Raw genomic sequence first — 27,879 nt, 5'->3', positions numbered from 1 at the left:
GCTGTACAATTCTTTTTTTGTATTACTTATATTTTAATGATAACATTAAAATCCCTATTGATCAGCAATGACTACAGATGTGTCCAGGTCATTTTAGTAGACAGTAGATGGAAGAAGAAGCTCTACAAATAAACCGAGAACATCCATGCGGGTCCAGATTCAGATTGGCCCGGGCTGCTCTACCTCATTGCATCCTGGGTTATCCACCAGCTGGTGGCTGCTGGCGTGCAGGGGTTGCCCAGCGTTCACAGGGTTGAGGACCACCTTATCTCCGATCACCACCTGCAGATCATAACACATAAACAACAACACCCCCCGGCCCGCACGTCAACAACACGACAGAGCGGCCTCAAATAGGAACAATACGCACATTCTCTCTCTCTCTCTCTCTCTCCTTCACTCTCTCTGGTGTGAGCGCTGTGCTGTATCATTAGATCTGTCTATTTTGAGCGATTTTTAACCCTGTCCTGATGAAGGAAAAATAGGCATTTCATCTTTTAAGATCATGATTACATTCATCACTTTAGTCTTATCAAGCATTTGGATTGTGAATGAGTGTGTTTGTGTTTTCAGTCTGTTTTATTATTTAATAACCAATTCTGTGAAGCAGGGCGCGCACAAACACACCTGTAAGTTGCTCAGAGACATCCAGAAATTATTTGTCGTTATTGGGAGACACAACAGATGCACGCTGCAGGGTCCGTTTAGAGCACTGGAGCTTGGAAACCCCAGGGCTGTAAAGGGCGTTAAAAACGTTCCTCTAATTATTCGTCACTATCCACACTCCATTTAACAATGACTCATTAAGCCGAGAGCCAAAAGTAGCTCAACTGGCTGGAGCGACACAAGGTTAGCTGTATTTTCTTGCTGAACCACCTAGTCAAGGTACTGCATGCATCCTGCAAGATGGCCGAACCCGTCTACCTGCTCCTTAAGAAAACTGTGTCTACATTATTCACCGTCAGCGGGTAGGGGTTAAGCATTTGACTCGAGGATGCTTAGAGATAGACTTGCTGACATTTTTGTTTTTAACCTTTTGGCTTGGTAACAAACATACACCCTCGACCCTAACCCCTAGACCTATCCTTCCCCCTTATCCTGCAAGAAACGAAACAAACAGTACAGAGAGTGGGCAAGGAAGGAGGGCTTCACTCGTGATGCCAGAGCTCCATAATCTCTGGAGAAACAGTCCCGAGGGGGCCTTTCCACTCACGCTGTCCCCCAGGGAGCGCAGCTTGTAGAAGGGCTGGATGTAGAACCAGGAGCCCTCGTTGCCGGCCGAGTCCAGAGTCACTCTCATGGCGTTCTTCTCCAGCAGCGCTGGCAGACGCTTGTTCACGGTCAGGTACTTGTTGCTCTTCAAGTGTAACAGCTGTGGTGGAGGAGAGGAGAGGAGAAAAGAGGAGAGAAGAGAAGAGGAGAAGGAAAGGGAAAATTAAGTAAAAAGGAAAGGTTAGGAAATTCGGGTTGAAAGGGCAGGAGAAAGGAAAAAAATAAACCAAAAAAATGTAAACATAAAGAGGAAACATTGAAATTGTTATGACACATTTCAATTTAATGTTGATGAATGTGAGATGTTTTACTTTATTCCCATAGAGGGAAAACGTTGGTGTAAGGTTGAACGACAAATGAACGTACCCATGGGAAACTGCTCTTTTGAAACATCATTGGCATTTTTTTCAGAATAACATGCTTGAAAAGTCTCAAGAAATGCCTGGAGCAGGAATGTTATTTCATGACCATAGCTCCTTAAATAAACGGTCCCCATCTTCCCCCCCCCCCCCCCCCAGTCATTCAAATGCCTTAACTACTAACTTAAGACTGGCCTTACGTGACCAGCAGAACATCGGCCCTGTAAACAACTGAAACATTACTTTCCACACTGTCAGAAGATACTTTTACTTGAAGATTAACCTAAAATTCAAGCAGATATTTAAAAATAGATAATGTAATGTAATATCAATCATCTATGCTTGTTTATTTCCCAATGAATTAAGGTGGGGACTCATAGCCCATAAAGTTTAATAAAAAAATAGACAAATAATGAATGCATTATTTCTGTACATTTTAAACATTTACAGTCCAGTGGCACAGGGACACCTATGGAATAAGAGTTCATTAAACAGAATGTGTCTGTAGTGTAAAGCTGGTCAGATACTGTCATCATCCACCTTTCACCATGACCATCATTGGTAGCAAACACTGAACAGCTAATCTCGCTGACACCGGTGAGCGAAACTATTCTCCTGGTCAAATGTACCATGTATTCGAGAGGGAGCGATAAATCCTTATAACTCTTTTATGGACGTCTGTTTCTGGAACAATTATTTAAAACATTTGGACGATACAAGAAATCGCCTCCAGACCTCATCAAAGCGGGCTTTGTGTGTGTGTGTGTGTGTGTGTGTGTGTGTGTGTGTGTGTGTGTGTGTGTGTGTGTGTGTGTGTGTGTGTGTGTGTGTGTGTGTGTGTGTGTGTGTGTGTGTGTGTGTGTGTGTGTGTGTGTGTGTGTGCGTGTGGTCCCTCACCATCACGTCATGTTTTGCACTGTAATAAATTGTATTTATTCATTAATGTTCATTTTACAAGCCAATAAAGACGGACAGACAGAGAGCCAGACGGACAGACAGAGTACCTGGATGACGTTGCCATACTGAATGACAGACCCCAGCAGCTTGCGGTTCTCTGACTCGTTCTGTTTCTTCTCCAAGTCTGCAGCGTGCTGGAGCACAGGAGAGGAGAAAGAAACTATTATCATGACAGTTACCAGAGGGAGTTCAAAGCAATTGAGCATCATAATTTGGAGTACACACGCTCAGTTAGGCGGATGTCAGACTATACAGGAGTACTATATTTATAGAACAGTGATGTATTAATCATGGCAGACCGACAACAAGGACACGGAAATATCCCTCAGGCCTAAGGGACATCCCGAAATACTAGAACAACAACTCTCTTGTAGGTGACACTTTGGTGTGCACAAGCCTGGATGCTGTGCAGAGGGAACACGAAACTTGCACATTTCGCACAATCACTGCATTCTACTGAACGTTAAGGATGGTTCCAGAATATTTGATTATTCGATTATTCGTTCCCGAGGGTCAAAGCCGATTTTTAACATTTGGACCGTTCAAATTTTTTGCAGAAATGTTGGTTCTGTGGCACTAATTCCTGATAATGGACACCTCGAAGGGCATTATCCCCCGTATACCATGGTCACTTGCCAAAGAAAATAAATTCATCCATTTATATTTTCATGCGTTTTACAATCCAAATATAAAGTTTTTCACAAGCCATAACTTTGATCCCTGGTAGCGCCTGAGGGTTTGACTAATAGCTGGAACAATCATTACCCTCCAGTAAGATTCCTGAGATACTCTAGGGTCTATAGCATATAACCGCGGTGTCGGATTACAGTTTAATTCGTTTTTCACAATTGACCAGCTCTCGTTTGGAAGACCCATTCACCGCGCCATTCGTTTCAATGGGAATCGCGACTGTCTGTACTTTCAACATAAAGTGCACATATTTATAATTTGAAATTCGTCCCAGCCTTTATACCACAAATACTATATGGTCTACAGCAGGGATGGGCATCTTTCATGATAAAGAGGGCCACATTTTTCATCATAACCATCGGAGGGCCACATGACTGCACACTTCAACTAAACGTGAGCTGAGAGAAGCTAAGCTACACAATTTTGAATTTGGTAGATATGATTTCCTGTATTCTGGTGCATTTTGGGGATGGCCACTACCTAAAAAATCATCCAGAATCATAACCTATGTACGGTATGTTAATTGAACCAACATACATTCATTTCATGTTTTCCATGCTCAAACAGCCACATGAATGGTCAGTATTTTTATCAGTGCAAAGGGCTCACATACATCATCACTCAATGAAGTCAAAAACTGAAAAACAGTGGCCCACCATTAAGTGCAACAACTCAATGAACTCAAACCCAACAAGCAGTTGTAGTAGTTGTAGTGGCGACTTAAGTGGATATCTTTAATGACTGATATCGCTTCTAAGCAAACTAGACGCATGGGTTTGCCTTCGAATTCTATGAATACTTCTCATCTTTCTTGACAGAGTTTTCTGTAACTCGATCAATTATTATTATTATTATTATTATTATTTTTTTAATTCTTTTTTTATTATGTGCGGGCCTGACTGAGTGAGGATGCGGGCCACACTGAGTGAGGATGCGGGCCGCATGCGGCGTTTTGCGTTTTGAAGGCTGAACAGAATGATTTGACTGGAACTACGTAGTTGTTTCTGATGATCCATGGCTGCCTTTGTGAATGTCGGCACACATCGAATAATCGATTATTCGTTCATACCACCCACTGATTATTCGAACCATGAAAAATGTAAGTTATTCACATCCTGTGCTGTGCACACAGGTACACACAATGAAGGCGCACGCTGACTACAGAAGTGTGCTGAAGACACACACGTACGTGGAGTTTGTTGAGGAGCACGGTGTCTGTGGTGCTGTTGCCGCCCGGCTTCGCCGCCTTCCAGAACTGCTTCTGTGCCGAGTATCTATTCATAGGACACAGTTTGAACAGGCAGTCTGGGGGAGAAAGGGAGGAAGGGAGAGAGAAGAACAAGGAGGTGATTGTTCAGGTAAGATGAGAGTAACTATGTTCTTTAACCCATACTTTGATAAAATGGGTTTTGGATTCTACCCCTCCATGCCCTGGTTGCCAATTCACGCTTTGGGTGTTTTAGCTTTTTTTTTTTTTTTTTTTTTTTAATAAAAACACTCACAAGCAGCACTCTTTCAGAACTCACACTGGAAAGTTTAAGCCAAAATATAATTCTTCATCCACGAACGTTGACCCCGTACCGTCATCGTGACAGATCACCGCTGACAGACTACAACACCAGAATTATCCCCCAGCTACCCCGCTCATTAGCACCACCATCATTAAGGTAATGGTGCTAATCGATCCAAACGGCCATCCTCAGTGAATATGATGGAAAGACCTGGGAACACATTGCACGCACGTCAACCTATCGGTGTGAACTGTGCGCAACACACTCACAACACATCCTTCACAGGAACTCAACTGGAGACCTAATGAGTTTTGACAGGGCTAAGAATAGCCGCTCTGGCGGGTTCCACTGGAAAACCAGCTAATGCTGCTGATGTAGCTAGCTGTCTGGGGAGGGGGGGGGGGAGCGCCAGGTAGGGAAGTGAAATGGAGGGAAATTGGACAAAGTAAAGCATGGAAAGGGAGTGGCTAAAATCGGAATATAGGGCAGTGGGAGAAGAGGCCTCAGGGGTCAGCCTATAATCAGGGCAAGGATAAACTAGGATATCCAGGACAAACTAGAAACAGAAGTGGGTTGTTTGTGGCTGTGGCGGAGGGGTTAGGCTGTGCCATGCTACAAATGTAGGCTAGTCACGCTGGGGCAATCACGGTTCGTTTTCAGAACATGGCTATAAATTGCATAGAACATGGAACATATCTATGCATTTTCATCATTCATACTTTATGTTGTCATGAAAGAACATAACGTTTGCTGGTTAATAATAATAACACAATTCTACAGCGATATTACATCACCTGCGTGTCAATCCTTATGGTCGTTACGATAAGGTTATAGCTTATGATTGTGGTGTATGATGTTTAAGTAAATACATATATTTGGCTAACCCTAACACATAAATATTTATATTTAACCCTTTCATATCTAAATCGGCCAGAGCTTCACTGACACAGACAATGTGTTAATTTGATTTGCTCTGCCTGATTCACCATGACACCGTACGATGATACAATGTCCGGTAAGAGATAATAATGAACTGTCAAGTGGGTTATTTCCTCTGAGATGCCCTCTAATCATCCAACACACAGGATTTGTGTGTCGATAGGTCAAACACTCTAAAGAGGGCAACATTTTCTTCCCAAGCAAGTACCACGAAGATGTTAAGGAGACGGCCGCATGGGCCTTGTTTGACGACAATCCTGCCAATGACTTCAATCCCACACACACACACACACACACACACACACACACACACACACACACACACACACACACACACACACACACACACACACACACACACACACACACACACACACACACACACACACACACACACACTTTGACCCAGACGGTTGCTCAGAGACTAGTGCTACGATGAGGTCTAAAATGTTGTGCTAAAGCTCCCTGAAGGCTGGCCTTTTAACTAGCTTAGGAGCGCTATAAATACTCCTCAGTCTTAGTGTTAGCTCCATTGCACACTTTCTAGTGGTTGCTAATGATGATAGCCACCAGTGGGTCTCATAAAGACACTAAATGACCTCCGGTGACACTGGCTATATATTGTATAAACTATTAAAAGGGATGAACATGATTGATAGATAATTGGTGGTAAAATTACAGGCTTGATGAATCTAGCGTTTCTGTAATAAATTGCGGCCTCAACCTGAGGCCGCAAGTGTGCCTCAGGTTGAAAATCTCTGAACTTTCAGAACAGTGCTACCCAAAATCACAGACTACGTCAACTGTCTTAACTAACATTCAATTTCAGGAGAGAATAGTTTTTTTCGAACCCTCATAGTCTACAGCAGGCCTATTCAACTAGCGGCCCGTGGGCCAAATGCGGCCCCTCTTAATTTTTTTCTGGCCCGCAAGAGGTTGCATGCAAAAAATAAATAAAATAAAGGAGAAACATAGTTGCATGCAAATCTGGTTTCTGTGTGTAGCCGGTGATACTAGCCAGTATCAGTACCCCACAATCAGGAACTGGCATCACTTATTAGCTTTTCTTATATGAATGCCATCAGAACAAGGGCACGTTGCTCCATGACCTATGAAAAGCTGCATGAGTGTCTCAGGATGAGCCAAACTAGGCAAACAAGGCAGTGCAATCTTTCTCACTGACTCAAAATGTCTCATATACTGTAGTTCTGTTTTGTGATGATTCAAACAACATTGTTGAATTCTAAATACGTGTCCAAAATATGTGAGAACAAAATCTTTTACAATGATACAATTAAAAGTGAAGACGGAAGGAATGCGTCTGACAAGTTTATTCCATGTAGTAGTACTATATATATTAAGTTAACACTACTTTAAGTACGATTTATTTGTAGCGATTCATTCACATAGTTTTACTCTGTGTGGCCCATGAACCCCCAGTGGTTTTCCTTTTCGGCCCACTTGTTGAGGAGTTTGAATAGCCCTGGTCTACAGGCAGTTGCTCCATACTGTAATGTTGGCGTAGGCATACGCTGCTCATCATTCATGGATGTATAACAAGAAGTTATAGCTATCATGTTGAGCTAAGAGCTAGAATAGCTAGTTGTCATGGAAACCGTAAACAAAGCACAGAGATGCAGCTGTTTTTTTTTTCAACACTTCATCCCAATGTGTCCCAGCGCATTTCTGCACAAAGAAAAACAGGTTTGTGGACCAGGGCTCCTACTAAGAGAGAGAGATAGATATATTATATATATATATATATATATATATATATATATATATATATATATACATATATAGAATATTTCTGCAGTTGTGGACTTCAATCATATCAAAACAACTGATGATAGCATGATTCGCTGTATTGTGTCCTTAGGAATCCCACTCAATTCAAGGTCAAAGACTTAACGCCCACATAACAGTTTTGTTGTGATGTAGGATCGGATGCCATTTTTCCTCACAGTTTCGTCTGTTTTTGTCAACCCTGGGCTAGGGAATAGATATTTTTAGGCCTACAGCATGTCTCTAAATCCACAGCAGCAAGGTCTTATGTGGATCATAATACTGACAATGCCCCTTCTTCAACACCTCTTTTTGTGACAACAGAAACTGGAACAGTGGGAGAACACTAAATAGCCATTGTAGTCCTCGTCATATTACAACATTCAAAACCTGTACAGCCCACACCGCAACAACGCTTTGCATATCATGCAAATGGCTCTGTTAGAGTCCGACAAGATCACTACTTTCGCTTTGCATCCTTCCCAAATTCATTTGCGGCGCGCCCGGTAAAAGAAAACTTCTATCCAAGTCCCACCACTCCACAGCATCTGGCTTAAAAACTAAAGTATCTGACTGCATGGATTTGCGCAGAAGGTGCAACATCACAGGGACGTGCAATATATTCAATGATGGCGTGTTATAACAGAGGTGTGTTATCATTCAGGTAGATGAATGGGCACTTAACCTGCTCTGCAACGTCTTGGCTGTGCCGCTAACAGTGTTAAGTCCCGAGCACTTTAGACACCTCTCATAAATTGGCCAGATATGGAGCCAGGCCAAGCTTAACCGTGTAACACACATTGTTTTCCTTTGAGATACCGCAGGCTACTGGTCTATTCTGTCGCATTCCTTTGGACTGCTGCATATTGGCCCTTGACCCAGTTCCTATTTTCATTGTGAAGAAGAGAGAATAAAATAATCAATCATTTTCCTTGCATTGGTAGTAGGGAGAGTACGTACATTGGTGGTAGGGAGAGTACATTTTTGGGTAGCAGGTAACAGCGCCATTTTGCGCTGCAGGCATAGAATATCTTTAGTATTGCATTAATTATAATTCACCGAATACAATGAAAGAGAGCATGTAAAATAAACGTATATATTGGACTAAGTACATTGAGAATAGAACAGAGTAGCAAAACGCAATACAAAGTGCTTGTGACAGTCCATAGTGAAAGTGCTTTTTGTTTACCGGTTAAAAGCTGAATAGAAGCACTTCAGACAACAACTAATCAGCTGAATAAAGTTCAACAAGGCTATTAGAATCAAATTGATCAAATAAAATAAAAGATCAACCTCATCTCCAAAACTGGTTTCAAGTGGTGCAGACTGGCGGAAGCTAACCTTATTTCCCTTAAGAACTAACAAAGTAATTCACAAATCCTTCCAAGGATGTGTTTGGACCACATCTGCTCGGTGAGGACGCCTCTTTGCCTCCATATGACCCGTACATTGGAATGACACCAGTTAAATCAGGAAATATTGCTTATTTTTCTTCTCTTTATAGCTAGCTAGCTAGTGTTCTCTCCCTCTCTCCCTCTCTCCCTCTCTCCCTCTCTCTCCCTCTCTCCCTCTCTCCCTCTCTCCCTCTCTCTCTCTCCCTCTCTCTCTCTCTCTCCCTCTCCGCGAGGCAACAGGTGGTTGATAAGTTTAGTCAATTAATCATGAGGCGGAGGCATGGCCACAGGGCCCTGTTTCCACAGAGACCCCTCCAGTCGAGAAGCCTAATGGTCAGAAACACATTGATCAATACACAAGGGCAGGGTAGATACACAAGGAAGCCTCTTCAAGTGGGCTATGGAGTCTGCAGGGGCTGGTTCCCCTCCCCTCATATCTACTGATGCTGTAACCATCAAGGTTGTTTCCTGAAAGATGCTCATTGTGTCCTCTCGTCACGTGAACATTCAAATATTTAAACATGCAAAAAAAAACGAACACAGCAACCGTTACATTCCATGGCGGTTTGTATATAAGTGTAGCCGTATACAAAGACAGCACGTTCGTTTAGCGTCACCTCTGAACTTCTTGGGTGGGTTGTTGAGGTCCCCGGTGTCCGGCTGCACCACACATCGGTCATCCACCAGCCTGGGGGGGAAGTAAACACAAGTGTCACTCAAACCATCACAACTGTCCGTCAGCGATAGGTTCATTGGTTCAACCCAGACATAGCAGTGCCTAACTTCCTCTTCTTTGTTATTTGGCTGGTACACTTATGTTGCAACTCCCGCGGAGACTTGATACAACGTGACGCCTGCAAGACGGACAATATTGTCCATTGATAGCAGACATAGACATATGTGTCATTAAGAGGTAATAACAAAATTATACATAATGGACCTTTATAAAAAGGTAGTTGCAGTACATTCACAAGGGACAGGGGAGGTGCTGGGAACATTTACAAATGGGCTATTTAGCAAGGACATTCAGGTATGACTCCCCTGACGCCGGCAGGATCCTTACAACATAACAATGACAGTTTTAGTTGCTGGCAACCGACTCCAGATTTCAGTCCAGTCAGCTATATCTATTTATAGCGCATGCGATGTGCACGGCACTCCTGAGGCAACGTTGTGATGCAATTCACCTACGAGGAAAAAAAAGAGACCAGTACATTGACACACGCTGTATGTGACTGCCGCTCCCCAGCCCTGGGAGGAAGGAAGGCTTTAAGCCTAATCACTGCGTTACGCACGCCAGCCGCGGCTTAATTGTATCTGAAGGAGAGAGTGCGGATCGGATGTCATTTCCTTTCAAACACTGAGGGACGGATGGCCCGGGAAGAGGAAGGGGACGGGAAGCATGCAGGGGACAGAGAGAGACCTTGAGGGCTGTCCAGTCCGGGACACGGTCCAACCCAGGTGTCTGATTATACAGGCACATCGTCACCCCCCCCCCCCCCCCCCCATCCCCCCTGGTTCAAGCACCTCGGAAATCAACGGGAGGGAGAGGGGGAGGAGGGGGGGCCATGCGCTGTGGTTATTTATAGTGGTAAAAGTAGAATTTACAGGGCATCCATAAACAGCCCCTGCTGACCAAAACACACACACACACACACACACACACACACACACACACACACACACACACACACACACACACACACACACACACACACACACACACACACACACACACACACACACACACACACACACGTACACAAAACACCCACACCCACACACGCACACACACAGACACACACGCGTTGCCATGGGTGGCGCACTGACGCACACAAACCCAAATAGTGAGCACACAAGGTCTCGTCTCTGTGGAAGTGTGGGGGGGGGGGGGGGGGGGTTGTTCAGTGGTGATGAGTGGCAGCTAATGATGAAGCATAATTAGGTGGAGAAGAACAGGAGGAGAGGGAGGGAGGAAGTGTGTTGGGGGAAAGGGTAACAGTGGTGCTTATCTTCACAATGGGAGAGAGCAAAAACTATGGGTAGAAAAGATTGAGGCACATTGAAAGAGAGACAGGGAGGCAGAGGGCGAGACAGAGATAGAAAAGGCGAAGCAGGTGCTTGTCTCCACAATGGGAGTAGAAAATCAATGGGCGTAGACATGTGAAGAAAATGAAAAAGAGAGCGAGAGAAAGGAAAAGGAGGGAGTCTGGAGCACCTGACGAGAGACCATAAATGTAAGGAACAAGAGCCAAGATGGTCTGCCCGGCTGGCCTCCAGAAAGACAGATTTATTTTTAAGAACATATTTCATATATCAAGGGTTTCAAAGATTTCCTGCAACTAAAATAAACTTGGACCTGATGGTCTACAATTACGAGTTGGGAGAAGGAAGGAAGGAATGTTCATTTAAAATCAACTTATGGGGTCCAGCCGAGAGAGGAGGAAGAAGCATGTAAAAGGCACGGCTCAGCCCATACCAGACGACGTGTTTTGATGGCCGTGGCGATCGGTGTTGGGGGGGGGGGGGGGGGGGGGGGGGTTGGGGGAGCAGGTGGCGGGATGATGTCATCCATGAAGAACATGTCAACATTCTCACATTCCATTGTCTTAGATTGTGAGAGCGACAAGCATCTTAGAAAACAGGGTTTGAAAAAGACTCCTTTGGCAAACTATCACAATACTTACAGGGTTTATTACAATGAGGTCAATCAGAAGAGTTTGTCATCGAAAGAAGACTTGGAGTGACATGAAAGTGGATGTCTGGGCACATCTTGCTCCAAGCTGACTAGACTGTGGACGATGAGTGTCGAACACCCCAGCCACTAGACTGAATCGTTCCTTAGACCGTCCTCTGTCTTCCCTTCATTCAATAATTCTCGACCACTCTGAATGCTCCCACTATTCCATTCACCAGCCCAACAACCACTTTCCAAGTCATTCAGGGGAACATTTGAATACAGGACTGAATGCACCAATCTAGTGTATTATACCCAGACTAAGGCAAGATACAAAATATCTGTTGAGATATTTGGAGAAAAAAAACACAAAACACAAAAGAAACGCAAAACACAAAAAAAGCGAATGTTGAAAATCATTGCATAGATGAAGATAGATAGATAAAGATGGATTTGTGACATTTCTTTGAAACGATGAGGGTCTCCAATACTCCAATATTACACTACTCAGCCTTTTCTGCCAATCAACGCATCTTACGAGAATCATTTTCATGAAGGGTCAACATGTATTAGTGAAACACTCCAATCTGAGCAAGGATCATGGAGCCTTCCCCCCCAGGCAATACGAGGAGCAGCCCACCCTAACATCTCCTAAACAGAGCTGAATGTAATCTGGAGGGAGTGATCGCTTGCAGATGGCTGTGACCGGAAGGTTCGAATATCTGACTGCAACAAACCATCTTATCGAGGCTGGATTACAAAGCCTGATGAGGTGTTTGAAAATACTTTACACACACACACACACACACACACACACACACACACACACACACACACACACACACACACACACACACACACACACACACACACACACACACAGACAGACACAAAAACAACCCACACCCACCCCAGAGTGCTGATGAAGCCGCTGGTGGATCCCTCGGCATACAGGGAGCAGACGTCCCCAATGTGGAGGAAGCTGGACATCTTGTCCGACATGGCTGCCCTCCTCCCACAGCACCTGAGAGAGGGAGGGTTTCACAACGACAGGTCGGAATGGTGAACAAGTATCCAGCAAACTACACTCTATTTGTATTAATTAATCAAGGCAGCATAAGCAGAATTTTAAAAGGTTTGATAGGGCGGTATCAAATTATGTTATTCCAGAAGACAATAGTGTGGAGGAAAAAGCATTGAAAACAAAAACAAAACAAGTGAATGATAAAAGCTGCAAACACAGTTATTACCCTTTTTAGTGTGACAGCAATACAATGGACCAAACTAACCGTAGCACTATCCACTCTCTGAATCAACTAACAAGAAGACACTTCCCCAATTGAAAGGGGTCATTTCTTATCTTCTACATGCCATCAACATAGGGAAAACCCGCTCTGGTGTATGAATAATTTCTAAGAAACACAGTGGCCTTATTTTAGACACTCAATGATGGTTCAATAAGATGAGTTAGGCCCACTTATTGCTGCTATACAGCATTAATCAGCTCAGAGTCGATACAAGTTTTGATACTATGGACTACACTATATAGTAGCAAAGGTTTCCTGATGAACTGAAATGATGGTTTGACTATTGTTGCAATCAAGTGTCCCCGTAAGCCTAACCTTTGTTTCTGTTCACAAAATAGCACTGTCCGCTTATAGGGTCCTGAGGCGACTGGTGTGTAAAAGTTGCATTGAGCATCCAGCTGTGTTTAATCGGAAAATGGACCTGTGTGTGCCATCTATTTCTGCCAATGTCATTTTAAAAACGAGCAGCAACATTAATAACACGGATGGATATTTCCTCAACGGGGATGCTGTTCAATGAAAAAAATGCCCTGGCAGAAAAGTGAATGCGATGGGGGAATGTTTTACCTGGCGCAAAGGAGAACGACGAAAGAACAAGATGCGAGAGACTGGGCGAACAGACGTTAAGTTCCACACCGCGCTATCCCCGGATAAATCCCATGGTCGTGAATGTGAAAGTCCAGGTGGAGAAGTCTTTAGCGCCGTATCTCAGACAGCTGACTGTCCTCAGCTTCAATCCTCTTCTTACCTCCTCCACATGCTCAGCGAGGGAACGCCCTCTTCATGAGTATATGCACAGCTGCTAAGCTACTTGGGAAATGTAGTTTTGTCGTGTAAAATGTATGAATAATAAAATCGAGTTTATTACAAATATATTTTCCTTACAGTCTTCCTTCTCTTTATGACTCGATTGACTGTATGCAATAGTCGGAATAAGCTATATTGGAACCATGTGGCATCATGCTTGTCACACGAGGATGCGTGTCCACAATGTACACAAGTCACATGGTTTTGGCAGTCACGTGTGCCGTCTGTCTCTCTTTCTTTCTTTCTTTCTTTCTTTCTTTCTTTCTTTCTTTCTTTCTTTCTTTCTTTCTTTCTTTCTTTCTTTCTTTCTTTCTTTCTTTCTTTCTTTCTTTCTTTCTTTCTTTCTTTCTTTCTTTCTTTCTTTGCAATGACTTTTATGTCATAAGAATGATGCATAGGCCTACTGCCAGAAACCATGGGGTGTCATGCTGTGCGGGGACTGTCCAGGCCAGATGCTGTTCTTGCCTCCGATGGGACCTGTCAGGTCCCCTGGACATTTCCTTCCACAGCACCTTCACACAATGAGGAAGGTGTTTTGATTAGCGTCCACCTCGTCCTAAACAACTCAGGCAGCAGAGTACAGGATAGAGAAACAAAGAGTGGTCTTAAGAGTATTGCAGGATTTGAGTAGCCTGTTTGGTATTATTCACTTTGAAGTCAAGTCAAGCTTATTTTGACAGCATGCCATGAGCTTGCAGACCAGTGGGGGATTTCAATGTTCTTGCAAAGTTTTGATTGCTAGTTTTGATCCCGTAAGTTTGAGTGATCTAAATTCCTTGCAGCCGCCCCATTAAAATCACGCTAGGCCAGTCGTCTACTTCTGTAATTGGAGCACAATCTCCTCATTGCACTGAAATATTTATAAGGCATACGTCACATTGAACTGAAGTCCCAGATGAAAATGATAGATTAAGGCCAGATAATGATCCTGGTGTTAACCAAACCAATGTGGCTGTTTGTGTTCAACCATATGATAGCTAAACAAACACATTAAGGAACATCAGTTTGCATTCTAGTTTTGATTAAATAAAGTGCCTCATGGTGATCAATATCGTCGGGAAACAGGCCCAAGGCAAGTACTACCTACTCCTTTCATCACTTCTGATAAGTCATCACTACATAATGTGTTGAAATATGAACAAATAAGTTTGTGTGTGTGTGTGTGCGTGTGCGTGTGCGTGTGCGTGTGCGTGTGCGTGTGCGTGTGAGTGTGCGTGTGCGGGTGTGTGATCGGCTGCAACCTGCCGTCCCTCCAGGACCTGCATGCCTCCAGGACACTGAGGTGTGCAAGGAAGATCATGTTGGACCCCTCCCACCCCGGACATATACTCTTTAAAACACTGCCCTCTGGTAAGAGGTTGAGGTCTGTCAAGACCAAAACCTTTCTTCCCGTCTGCAACTGGCCTCATCAACAACGGCCCCGGACCCCCACCAACACTGACACGCTACCCCCCCTTCCCCCATCAACACCCACAGTCATCTTATCTTAACTTCTTATCTTATTACGGTGCATATGTATATGTATATAGAGTATCTCTGTTTTTTTTTTTGTTTTTTTTATTTACTCTTATCTTTTTCAGTACATATTATTCAATAATTGCTTATTGTTTATTGTTTACTGTTTATTGTTTGTTAAGATCGTGCGCATTGAATACGAATACCAAGACAAATTCCTAATATGTGTAAATGTATTTGGCAATAAACCTTTTCTGATTCTGATTCTGATTGTGTGTGTGTGTGTCTGTTTGTGGGGTGGTCTCATAAAAAACTGAAAGGGAAAGTGACAGAGAGGTGGATGAGTTAATTGAAGGAAGGATGGATGGATGGTTTGGTGGATGGATGAATGGATGGAAAATAGATAGGAGGGGTGAACAGTAAATGGATGGAGGGATGGATGGACTAATACATGAATGGATGAATGGGTTCAATAGGGAAGGTTGTTGCGTCTCAAACTTCTCAGACCACAGATGTGTCTGAGTGACAAGCCAGGGCCCAAAATATACTTTCCCGGCTCCATTCAGATGATGTCACTAAAGTCAAATTCAGATCATCATGAGTTCTCTGTTGTCATGGATACGTTGGACCTGCTAGAGTTTTTCCTGTTCTGCAGCAGCATAAAAAGAGGGCTTTATATTCAACCGATCATTTATGCTAGTAATGCTCTGTGCCGTCAATAACAGTTTGAATCGTTTTACAGTTCATGGAACAACATTTATTGATCAGCTCTTCAACGGTGATCGTTTGTAGTTGTCACGTTTCTTGAGAATAACTGGGAAGCTGTGCTAGCCATGTTAAATATTTTCTCTTTAACATCCTAATCTGACCTTCACCTATATTACATAGGGCAGGTACTTCGCGCAACATATCTTTTCAATGACCGCCTCCTTTTTGGAAGCAAAGGCTTCTGTAATGTTCTTAATTATGTGGGTAGTAATGTTTTCTTTGGTCATTGTCTAGTGATTAATTGTGATCCCATGATGTCTTCCAATGTAAGAAACCTTATCATGGTTCTGGAATCTGCTGTCCAAAAGTGTACGCCGCGGTGACTGTAGCCAGACGCCCCATTCTAAATAGAGATTGAATAGTGCGCAAGTATGGAGATTGTCTGACTTCGGGGTTATGGGAAGAAACCCGCCAGGAGTGTAAAAGGAAACCACTCCTCCCTCCAAGCCTCTCAACGTAAACAGGGGTTTAGCTGCAGCCTTAAAGACGTAAAACTAGAGGCTTTACGCCATCCCACACAGCTAAATAACAAAGCATCCACCATTTAAGCAATGTACAATCTGCTGGCTAATTGTAATGGCCTTTGTTGTGTTTGCACGTTTTTTTGGGTTATTTCTTCCACGTGTGAATGATTGTGCATGTATGTGTGAGTGTATGCACATGTATTTTCACACAAATTTGCATATGCAGGAAGCCTTTTCCTTTCCAGCAATAGGGATGTGTGGGCAGGAATGTTCACGATATTAATCTTCTCTCCTTGTATATGTCAGTGTGTAGTAGCATACACCACTAAATCCATCTTCATGGAGATTAACATTGAAGAGTGCATCATAAGGAGGCCGAGAGGTGACTCACCTGTAGCTTAGCCAATAACAAATTCTGATAAGCAAGAATCCACCAATGGCTTCCTCTGAAATGGTGGAGTTCACTCTCTACAACATTGGTTCTCAAAGTGCGGCCCGCGGGCCAATGGTGGCCCGCAGAAACATTCCTGGCGGCCCGCAATGACATACAGATGTAAGTTAAAAATAAAATATATATATATTCTTATTATATCAATATTAATTTAAACAAAAATAAATAAATATAAAGATAAAAGTCGACTATCTAGCTTTCAATTAACTCCTGTTACATTTGTTATAATGATACATATAATAAATATAATAATACATTTGTTTTAATCCGACTGTACATTACTTTGACAGGATGAACCTCAGTTTCGTGATTTAGACCTCACTTGACGGTGCAAGGTTTTTTCTAACCACTGGGATGCTGACGGCGTTTTCCACCTAATTTTCTAGCCTTTGGCAGCCCTCAGTCAAATTTTGGGTTCCTAAATTGGCCCTCAGCTGTCAAAGCTTTGAGAACCCCTGCTCTACAACCATGAGCCAAGTTGATCATATTTTTCAACAGATTAATAATTTCTAGTCAAGAGGTCAACCGGTTTTATTTTGGTCCATTTAACACTGGGACAAGAGGTTCCTTTAAATTTAGTTTTTTCCACGGTCCACACCTCCAGCGCAGCTTTGAAACCAATGTTTCTTTCAGATCAGAAGTACATGATTAGTTGACTTCACCTTCCACAACATCATCATATATAACATGATCACCCACTTCTATATAGAAGTGGGTAGTTGACCAACCATTTGATGTTCATTTCTGCTCTAGAAGCGGCTGAATGGGCAGTCTCAAACATCCACTTAACTTGACCTATGATTCTAAGACCAGTTTAGTTTCTGAAAAATGGCAAGATTCTCCCTGTTGGAGTGGAACTTCCTGTCCGTAGTCTAGCGGTGGAAGAGGAGAGGAGATGGGGAGTCAGGAAGGGTTGGGGTAGGTGGGTGGTGTTTGGGAAGGGGGGGACCTACTTCAGGTAAGTGCTACCTACTGGGCTATGGCATTGAAAACCCTGCATGGTCCCATCTCTTCTACACATTGGGTGAGGTTTAGAGCCCAAAACATCTGAGGTGAACATGTTGATAAACTTTCCCAACAGAGTGTCTGTCCCATCTAGGTTCGCGAGATAAACCCACCAAAGGAGCCGTCTAATCTCATGCGAAACAGCCAGGATAACAGGCATGGGTTCTGCGCCCTACAATGAAGAAGAGATCTGCCTCACTAAAAATAAAAGATAATTACACCCGTCTAATGGCTTCTCTATTCCCCAAGGAAATAGTCTTATTAGATCAACCACAGCAATGGTTTAAATAGGCCTTGTGATTTTAGGAAGTGTGAAATGATTCATTTACCAATTGAAATGTTACCGGTAACTGTTTATGACAGGTGGATTTTTATAATGAACTTAACTTAAAAAGCAGTTCTTCATGAAATGTAACTGTGTTACTATGTTTTAGGAGGGATTTTGATTGAAGGAATGAATAAAAACCTGTTTCAATTATCATGCAGTCGTCTGAACAGCAGATCAACTGAAACAGCTTTGACAGCAGCAGTTTAGCTTCATTAAACCTTCTATCCCTCATGTGGCTACAGAATATCACCGCCACGAATCACACTGACATACCAGATATATATCAAATTCCAGTTGGAAAAATAAGTTAGGGGCACAGACCGTAGCACTCTGAGCACATCAGACATGACACACTCCTCACCGAGGAGACATCAAAATCGCAAGCTCACCCGTGTGACCCTGGAGAGTTTGTGAGTCTGTGTTCACTAATCTGCTTTAAAGGTAAATCCCCTTGGGATTATGTTAGACAGAGAGAGAGAAAGAGACTTCTGTCCTCACTTTCCCAGTGCACCTCTAGGTTAAAACCTCTATTACTCGAAAGTGAGTTGGACCTTGTTTGCAGTCAAATTATAAATTGGTATGAATAAATGAGTACAAAGTATTTGCAGAGATAACCGTGTTCTAAAATAATTGGCCTATTATTATAAAAACATTAGAAACACAGTTTATTTTTGTGTATCATATCCAGTAAGTATTATATCATTCAGTGCACAATACTGGAATAAGATGTAATAAATGGATAAAAATCAAAACGAAAATAAATGTAATAAATGAGGTGACACCATTCTGGAGAGGTGACAGCCATATGATGCTGATCACCCTGTTTGGTATAAAAAATAATTGTGTGATGAAGATGCTTATTTCTGGAGGTGAAACAATACATGACTAACAGACACACGGCATGTGAATTCACAACCTCAGCTATATGGCACAAAACTTTCAGAACACACAAGCATCCGTTTCGAACATTGACGTCAGTTGATTAAATAGACGGCATGGGACTGATAACGAGTGATAACGTCCATCAAATCCAGTGATAACGTCAATCAAATCCTGTGATAACGTTTGAAACGTTGTGTAATCTAGCATTGTTGCATCAGATGGAATCGAATGGATGCCACAATGTAACAACTACCAGAGAAGTACTATGAGTTTTGCAGTACTGAATCATAAACTGGCAGTAAAAGATTTGAGTACATCCAGGTGGGGAAGGTTTATTGGAAACCATCTCTATGTGGTCCTTTACAATAACCACAAAATAACTTCTCTTTTTGAAGCTAAATAAACCCTATCTAAAGACAATCCTTAAAGGATTTGGGAATCCTAAATCTAAGTCTGCTGCATTGAAAAAAGTTATGATTGATTGGAATCGCTAAATATATCCAAGTCTACTCCTCTCAGTCTCAGCTTGTGCTTACATGAAACAATACAGAAGTAGAGTCTTCCTTCAAACTGGGATATTCACACTGTCTTCCTCAGCTGTGTCCCATGTGAGACAGCTCATAGAGCCACCCTTTATTTCAACCTTTTTACCCCACACGTCTGTTCACGGCTTCTTGGCGATGACCCCTGTATTGGACAAATGCTCCGACTGTAGAAAGACCTACTGCCCTCATTTCCTCTCTAGTTACTCACACAATACCTCTAAGCCCCATTCTTCATGATGCAAAACCCTCATTTTCTGGCTGCATATTTGCATATTTTTGACATGATTATTGCAGTTTCCCAGTTGGATCTTGGGTGTTGATTGCACTAATTGTATTTCAGTTTGGATAAAAGCGACAGATTCATTAATTGAATGTAACAAGTTTAGGTAATTTATAGATTTTAGTTTTCATTGTAGTGCAATCAAGAAGATTTCCGTTTCCTTCTCTTCGGCGACACCTAACCAGTCATTTTTCCAAGAGATAGTTAAAGTGTCGGCCACTGCGAAACAAAAGTTCACATTCATTATACTGCAAATGTAAGGGCTTTAATCAGTGGGCCATAGGATCAATCATCAGTGTCTTACCTCATTCAGCGATAAATACTAAATATTCAAGATTGCCTCTTTAATATATATTTTTTGTATATCCACTACAGTTCAACACTTCACAGTAATTTTTTTAATATTATTCTTCATATCACCTGCAAACAAATTCTGATTCTGATAACAATATACAATGTTTGTTAACACTGCACTTAACATTGGATGGATGAACAATGTCTTAAGCAACATACATAATAAACCCTTTACGATTCCCATATTTAAAGACAAACAGAGAAGAGCCTCATCTAATCCAACATTGCTCTGAATCCAGACATCTGGATTTTGTGTTCCTCTTCCCAGTATGAATGTCCCCACAAGGAGGAAGTCCACCGTTGTGTGATCAACGGCTGGTTGCTAGGTGACTGACCAAGAGAGGAGGCACTGCAATTCAAGCCGGGCTCCTAAACGCAGCCCCACAGCCTTCTGTGAACAGCCGACGTCCAATCACCTACTGTACACATAATGCGTTGCTATGGGGATTCGAAGTGAAAGCAAATTTACAAACGGCATGAGTCACGGATTAGGTACGGGGATTCTTGTTGGAGGAAGGGTGGATTCTTTGGGCTGTGGAATCTCCTTCCTCATGCGACGTGTATATACAGCAGTAGACCACCATTCAGGAAAAACGTAGGTGACAACCAGAAAAACTTTAATAATCAGAAATGAGTAGGCTGGTAGTGTGAAGAGATTATCTATAAATAGTGGAAGAATTAGACAAAATTGTTAATGTATTTTTATTAACATTTATTTCTCAAATTTAAAAATAATAAAAGCATTTATGTGCTCCAGGGTCTAGAGAGCTACGACCCGGTCTTCCATCAAGCCCCCCCTATGAGGTCTCTCTGCATTCCCATCCAACTGCCAGCCCCCTTGGTCTCATTTCTGGCGGTCTCGCTCGCAATTAACCCAGATGTGGATATTAATAAAGAGGAAGGCAGGTCTGGTGTGGAAAGGGAGCAGTTTGATCAGAGAGAGTTCTGATCCGAGAACGGTCACAGTAAACTGGGACACCTTGGCCCCACGTCTGATGAGGGAATAGAACTGGTTGCTATATTAAAAACAACACCCTCTGGTCTTTTGCTAATTGCTAAAGACTCTCTGGGGGTATGCGCACCATTGGATACAAGAGAATGTCTTCAAGGGGACTTGATTTGAAAAAAAAAAGCAACACAGTGTCTGAAACCTGACTTTGGCATTGAAATTTGAAATGCAAATCGGTAGGAATAAATATCCATACCTATGCATATAAAAGTATATACCTTGACGGTCAAGCTGTCGGATACAGCATTAGGAAAACCATAGTTGCCCTGGGGAAGATAACATAGAGGCCTTTAGATTCCAGCACGACCTGCCCTATATAGATAGAGGATTCTCTGATGTCTGAAAAGAAAATATAATTCAAGAAGCAGACACATAACAGAATATAGCAGGTCAAACTTTTGTTATTTTTTGTTTATTTTCTGGAATATTTTGTACCTAGCCGAAGATTGTCTCTTGACCACGATCTGTACAACAGTGTGTTACTTAAAGCTAATATAGCCAATAGATGTTTGATAGCCATTACTGAAAACATATCGGCAAACCACACTGAAACAAGGTCAAGATTCATATCAAGTGACCTAAATGTGCAAATGACAGATCCTGACAGCTGCTCTGCAGGGTGCTCCATTGGTCACAAGTTAGAGAGCACGCTTGTGTCCAGGGGAAGGAACCCAGAACAGTTCTGGGCACGACAGTAACATGCTTTCCTCTGAAGCCCATGCGTCCTACTAGCCTCAATAGCTGCCTGGCTCCCCCTCGACGTATCTCCATCTCTGCTTCCCCCGCCGGAGTAGTCGAACGTCAGCTCCTTGCCGGAACAGATGTCCCGGCACGCAAACAGCGCCAGGTGGGGGAGCGCCGAATGCATGCGCACGGGCACCATCACCAAGTTGGGGCGACATGAGTGGTTCAGAAAGCGTCCCACGTTCCCGACCCTGGCCGGGTCCACGAAGGTCTCTGTGACGGAGGCCGGTCCTGCGTGCTCCCTGACCGCTATGATGTAGTTGTTGTCCCCGGGCCCCTGGGAGAGTTGTCTGCGCCTGGCCTCATCCCGGCCGATCACCTCCCCGGCGTATTCGCACACAAACGACCCCTGGTGGATGAGCTCAGGGGTGCGCACCCCCCAGCCCCTCTCCCTCGTGAGGAAGACTTGCAGGCGGAAGCCGAGGCCTCTCTCCACTACACGATTGGAGCAGGCCTCGCTGCAGGCGCAGAGGGCGTTGCACTCAAACACGGGGGCGCAGTAGGCGCCGTCCGCCATGTAGCGGTCCAGGAGTAGGCCAGAGCTGTCGTAGGCTTGCCCGTAGGTCTTCAGGCAAGAGCAGCTCTCATCCACGCAGGACTGGCTGAGGCAGGAGCAGCCAGGGAGGGTGATTTCGCCTGGGTCAATTTCACAGCCTGGTCCCTGTACGTTTCCTGGTGAATACTGAAGAAGATGTTAATTATAAGAAGGGACAACAGCTATAGATTATTAACTAAATTGTCATTTCAACAACTCATTATATTTAAGCTCTGTAGTTATGCTAAATGTGCATAGATCAAGTTTTCAGATTATAACTTTTATCAACTTTTATTGTCAGACTTTTCTAGTGGTGATATCCTGTGATGCTGTGCTGCCACCGGATGGCTGAACTCAACTATGAACACGATTTTAACGATATTTTGGCCTAATCAGAAAATCATTCTCGGACATCAACTGAGACATAGATATGTAATGATTTTATTTCAATCAAATAACGTTACGAATAACTATTTTAAATGGTTGAACTTCTTAAGCTAAAGGATGTAGATTATAAAAGCCCTATTACCTGAAATGCAGGGTATTCCACTTGGTTAAAATCTCCGTCTATTGTAATCGGAACATTTTCCTGACCTTTACTCAAATCGACAACACATGCGCTTTGAAAAAGCATAACTGCCGAATATTATGTATTATCTGTAGTAGCATCGTTTGCTACGGGAAGTTGAATGTGAAGGTAGTGGGAGAGAAATTTAAAAAACATCCGGTACAGCTCTTTCAAAGTAAAAGGACAATTTCCAATGAAGAATACCAATGAATGTAGCCTACTTGGCGCGTAATAACGTATGGTTTGAGTTTTTTTCAAGACCAGCTTGAATAATGTGATTTTTGAAACACGGATGTATATTCCTGCAACTCTCTCCTGCCAGTAATGTCAGTAAATCAGCCCACGGGAAACCATAGACAGGAAGGATAGACAGCAGATGGCAGCAAAGCTCTAGACATTTGATTCAATCTAAATAGTATAACCAATGGGAAATTACACACACACACACGCACGCGTGCTTGCGCACACGCACACACATACATTGATTTTATTTTTTCAAATCATCACAGAATAGCGAGTGATATTTATGCATGCCTCTGCAGTGACAATGCATCCAGGAAGATATCATTCTTCCTTTTATTAGCCAGTATCCCTTCTTAACAATAAAATACCCGATAGGCAATAATATGACTATGAGGGACCCTTCCTGCTAGCCATGACAAGACTCTTCGTGCAGAGTGATATACCTTTGTTATTCCCTTTAAAATGGATGACACAAAATGTCATGCATGCTATTGTCAGGCAAGTGTTGTTATGTTTCAATGAAGAGTTCATTAACTTGCTAATTCCGTCTCTAGTTGGCTGTACCAGCTCAGTTCCTTTTGCCCAAGATATTCAATATATATTTAAAAATATTATTTTACTCCGGCTGAAAAATAACAATCACTTTCCGGCTATTAACATTTTTGAGACGGTCTGACCTTGTTGTGATGTTGAGTTTTTTCTTCATGTATAATTTATGTGGGGAGGTTTGCACTCTGGTGGCTGGGGAGATGAACTCACGGAGGTCACTCGGCTGGCACTTTAAAGGAACAACAGATACTAAAGACACTGAGGCTCATCCACCTGCCTCTGGCCCACTCTGCTCCTTTTCCCGGCTGAGAAAGTCACTTTGGGTTGAGGTATCAGAGGTATTACATATTTATCAAATCACAAGACTATAATATTCAGCACGCAAGAGGCATTCACTTGTTTAAAAGCACAGTAGAAAAGGTTAGGGCAAAGTCTAAATGTATTCTTTCACACATAATAGATTGTATTTTCTTCGTCCAAGGGATATTTGATCTTTAATCCAGCGAATTTTCAGATGCATGTCATTCAGGAACAGGAAGAGGTTCATCATCTTGCTCAAGGATGGCTCAAGGAAGTTTGTAGACATTTGGAATTGAACCCAAATCGTTTTTTACCCCCGAACCCCAACAATATCCTGCCCCCCATGAATCCTTAATTGATTGTGTGATCTGTGTGGTGAGTCTTAACCAGCGATGTTCATCGGTTCACGGTTGTAGAATCCATTCCATTAGTTTAGTACATGATGTGATTGTGCGACTCGACTCACTGTGTTGTGATTGACAACAGGAAGCCTCCATCTGTCACGCCCCCAGAAGTGAGGTACCCCAGCGGTGCCTTAATGGCCCTGTTTCTGTCGGAAGGGGGCCCCCGTTGATTTGATGGGAACGTACAACAGCACAAAAGAACTCCACAGTTAGACAACAGTCGGTCGAAGAGCTAATGAATCTAAGGCACGGCAGAACGTGTTCTTGAGCCCCCCCCCCCCCCTTGCTGACTGCGGTGATTGTCTAGGCCTCACATCGCCCCTGATGCAGAGTTAAATCTCACAGGCAGAGACCATTTCGACAAAGTAGAACAAAGAACTTTACAATGGCTTTGTTTCCCTCCGTCCTTCAGAGCTGGCTTGATTGGTTTGAGTTAAGCCAGTGCTGGTGCTATATCAGAGGCCTGGATTGGATGTCAAACAACCATAGACGGAGCACACAGAGATGACTTGAAGAGAACTGAAGTGTGTGGAGAACTGAAGTAAACTAATAAACAGAAAAGGAGGTCGGAAATAATGGAAAGAAAGTACACAACAGGAAAATATTGAAAATATATAGATTTTTTAACTAACTTTTGATTTATCTTGTAACGACATTACCACTATCGACATATGCCAGAGAACACTCCCGGGCGAGTTCCGGTGCTGCTAGGCAACTGCATGCTCACATTTGGTGGCAGCAATTACATTGTGTTGATTGTCCTCCTGAATGGAACGCCAAAATTAGCACATCCTACTAAGTTAGTTAATTGGTAAGTTTTGGAAACGACTTTCGCTTAAATTCAGTGCATAGGTTGTCTAATACTATGCAATTAAACTGTCTGTCTGTTTATCCGCCTGCTTACATGTCTATCTGCCTGTCTTTTATACGTTATACCCTCTATCCAATCAATACTAGAGAGTTCTTCCTGAGGCAGGGCACGCCTATGCAAAGAGGTCAATTTTCAACAGTTCAATCGATATCTCTTTGTATGCGTCAACTTGTCTGGCCCCACCATTCAGTTCCACCATCTCTCCAAATATGGAACTTCGATAAGGAAACTACACACACACACCTGAGCCGCAGCAACCGTTCTCCTCTCCGTCCCTGTAAGGGGTATATACATACAGGTGCATTCAAATCCATCAACCAACAGCAATGACAAACTATACGGCCTCTAGTTTCCATGTCTGTGGAATGCCTGTGAATTGGGCATGCCATCATCAGTGGGGTGCCTCTCCATCGGTTAGGGAAGCCGCCTGGTGGTTAACTCACTGCACCTTGCTGTTGCTGGTGGAGGCAGGTGGCGGGGGGCTTGGGTGTGTCTGTGTGTGTGTGGGGGGGGGGGGTTGCATCCGTCATTCCTCTCACAGCAGTCTCATCATCACAGGGCTGTCAGGAAGTACACAGGCATGAAATGACCTGCCTGTGAAATATCCATTTACACCAGTCACAGTGCACATGGGGCTGTGAGACACACACACACACACACACACACACACACACACACACACACACACACACACACACACACACACACACACACACACACACACACACACACACACACACACACACACACACACACACACACACACACACGCACGCACGCGTGAGCGCAGTCTAGCAACCACACAGCCACACCATTTTGTTTTGGGATCAGAAAGGCATTTTCTGTTTGCAGAAGATTTGAAATCCATATGTACATTTATATTAAGTAATCATTTGTTAAAATATCAGTATGTTTGAAGTTAGTTAGTCATATTATACAACTTATCTTCTGAAACTACATTCATGGTACTTTCAATTCTTTGTTTATTAAATTATGCATATGCACTGACATTTATTGCAAGCCAATTCTTGTTCAAGCTTGTTCTACTTTCACATTACATGAAGTTGGTAAGTTAGCAGCTGCTGCTAATCACAAACGACTTCCAAACGAGGCTGAGCACAACAAGGCATACGCTTGCATATTGCATAGTTGTGAAGGGAACAGGGAATGGAAGTGCTGCACGACAAAGTTCCTAAAAACAGCCAGATAGGAGTGCCGATTAACTGAGGGAATTAGTTTTAACAATGACGTAACTTCTACTGCAGGAACCGCTTGTACTGTAGCTGTTGGCATTTACACCTTTTTACCAGACCAACATATTAACCCTCACACATGCACACACACACTCACACACAAACACACATACAGAGACACACAACCGCCCCCCAGCACGCACAATTATAAAGATTAACAGGCACACACACATACTCACACGCACACAAACACACCACCAAAAACACACACACTTGCACAGACGTACACACACACACACACACACACACACACACACACACACACACACACACACACACACACACACACACACACACACACACACACACACACACACACACACACACACACACACACACACACACACAACCCTGCCTGCAGCAAAGTGCACACTCATACACAAACGCAGAACAGCAAGCCGCCGACAATAAGCAGAGAATTTTAATTGGGCCCTCCGAGAAATTCGGCAGCATGCTCCCTCCAACTATTCACTGTATACTACACAAACAGTTAACAGCACAGAGATGCATTATGTTCCGGCACTCTCGCTCTCACCTTTCCATTTAAAACTGTGATTTCTACACGGCTGCTTTTAGACAACGCACAAGAAGAAGCGAACGAGTCTGCGAGCGCTGCCTGATAATGGGAATCTGCCACACTTCAAAGCACACAATTAGCAGACGGGCTGCAAGCGAGCCTCCACGCAAATGTGATTTTGTGAAGATGTCTAAATGAGTCTGGATTTGGGTAACTGTTATAGAAGGCCTGCCAGCACAGTCTCATCTGCATACAGAGGCTGGAGGTGGTGGCTGTTGTTGGCTGTGCTGTCACTCCCAGTATGTATCTCCGTTGTAGATCTCACACAGACATGAAGACAGGGCAGGATCACTGGATCATCAAGCCCTTGTTTGTATTAATTATCATATGTTTGTGGAACACAATGCTTTGTTTGGGGATTATACTGTTTCAAGCATTAGCTTGTTATGATGGGAATGCCATGCCTTTAGGCTTTTTTTTCAACTGAATGTCATAATCATCTAATATTGCTATTGGCCTAAAGCATTTTATGTTGAAATTTGAAGGGTGCTGCATCTATGAGATAGCTTCCCGTCAGCCAGGTACCTTGAATAACAACAATCCAGCATAACCTTTAGTCTACTCTGCTGGAAGATGGAGGAGCAACCGTCATTGTT

At 43.2% G+C, this 27,879-nt stretch overlaps 2 protein-coding genes across 6 annotated transcripts in view; both read right to left on the bottom strand.

Moving 5' to 3' along the window:
• Window positions 1-13,633, bottom strand: part of itpr1b (inositol 1,4,5-trisphosphate receptor, type 1b) — a 95,157-nt gene extending 81,524 nt beyond the window's left edge. For all 5 annotated transcript variants that reach the window (XM_056605398.1, XM_056605399.1, XM_056605401.1 and 2 more), the window contains exons 1-7: window positions 13,459-13,633; window positions 12,495-12,608; window positions 9,525-9,595; window positions 4,468-4,583; window positions 2,636-2,722; window positions 1,214-1,372; window positions 184-282 (exon numbers count right to left, since the gene is read on the bottom strand). In XM_056605398.1, the coding sequence (XP_056461373.1) occupies window positions 184-282; window positions 1,214-1,372; window positions 2,636-2,722; window positions 4,468-4,583; window positions 9,525-9,595; window positions 12,495-12,586 (624 nt within the window). In that variant the 5' untranslated portion in view covers window positions 12,587-12,608; window positions 13,459-13,633. The remainder of the gene's footprint in view (window positions 1-183; window positions 283-1,213; window positions 1,373-2,635; window positions 2,723-4,467; window positions 4,584-9,524; window positions 9,596-12,494; window positions 12,609-13,458) is intronic.
• Window positions 13,634-20,139: 6,506 nt separating this feature from the next.
• setmar (SET domain and mariner transposase fusion gene) lies at window positions 20,140-23,238 on the bottom strand. The gene is made up of 2 exons (XM_056605888.1): window positions 23,048-23,238; window positions 20,140-22,665 (listed from the first exon to the last, which is right to left on the bottom strand). The coding sequence occupies exons 1-2, from the start codon at window positions 23,150-23,152 to the stop codon at window positions 21,871-21,873; spliced, it is 900 nt and encodes a 299-aa protein (XP_056461863.1). The 5' UTR covers window positions 23,153-23,238; the 3' UTR covers window positions 20,140-21,870.
• Between the last annotated feature and the right edge of the window lie 4,641 nt (window positions 23,239-27,879).

Source organism: Gadus chalcogrammus, chromosome 13 (genome assembly GCF_026213295.1).
Source record: "Gadus chalcogrammus isolate NIFS_2021 chromosome 13, NIFS_Gcha_1.0, whole genome shotgun sequence".
Taxonomy (NCBI): Eukaryota; Metazoa; Chordata; class Actinopteri; order Gadiformes; family Gadidae; genus Gadus; species Gadus chalcogrammus.
Note: the sequence above shows the minus strand (reverse complement) of the source record. Positions and strands in the feature narration are given on the sequence as shown.

What these genes read in the sequence shown, in the direction of transcription:
- setmar (XM_056605888.1), bottom strand. Translation starts at nt 23,152, where the DNA reads ATGCTTTTTCAAAGCGCATGTGTTGTCGATTTGAGTAAAGGTCAGGAA. An exon ending in TGGAATACCCTGCATTTCAG is followed by an intron (nt 22,666 to 23,047) that starts GTAATAGGGCTT and finishes CATCTTCTTCAG; the next exon opens with TATTCACCAGGAAACGTACA.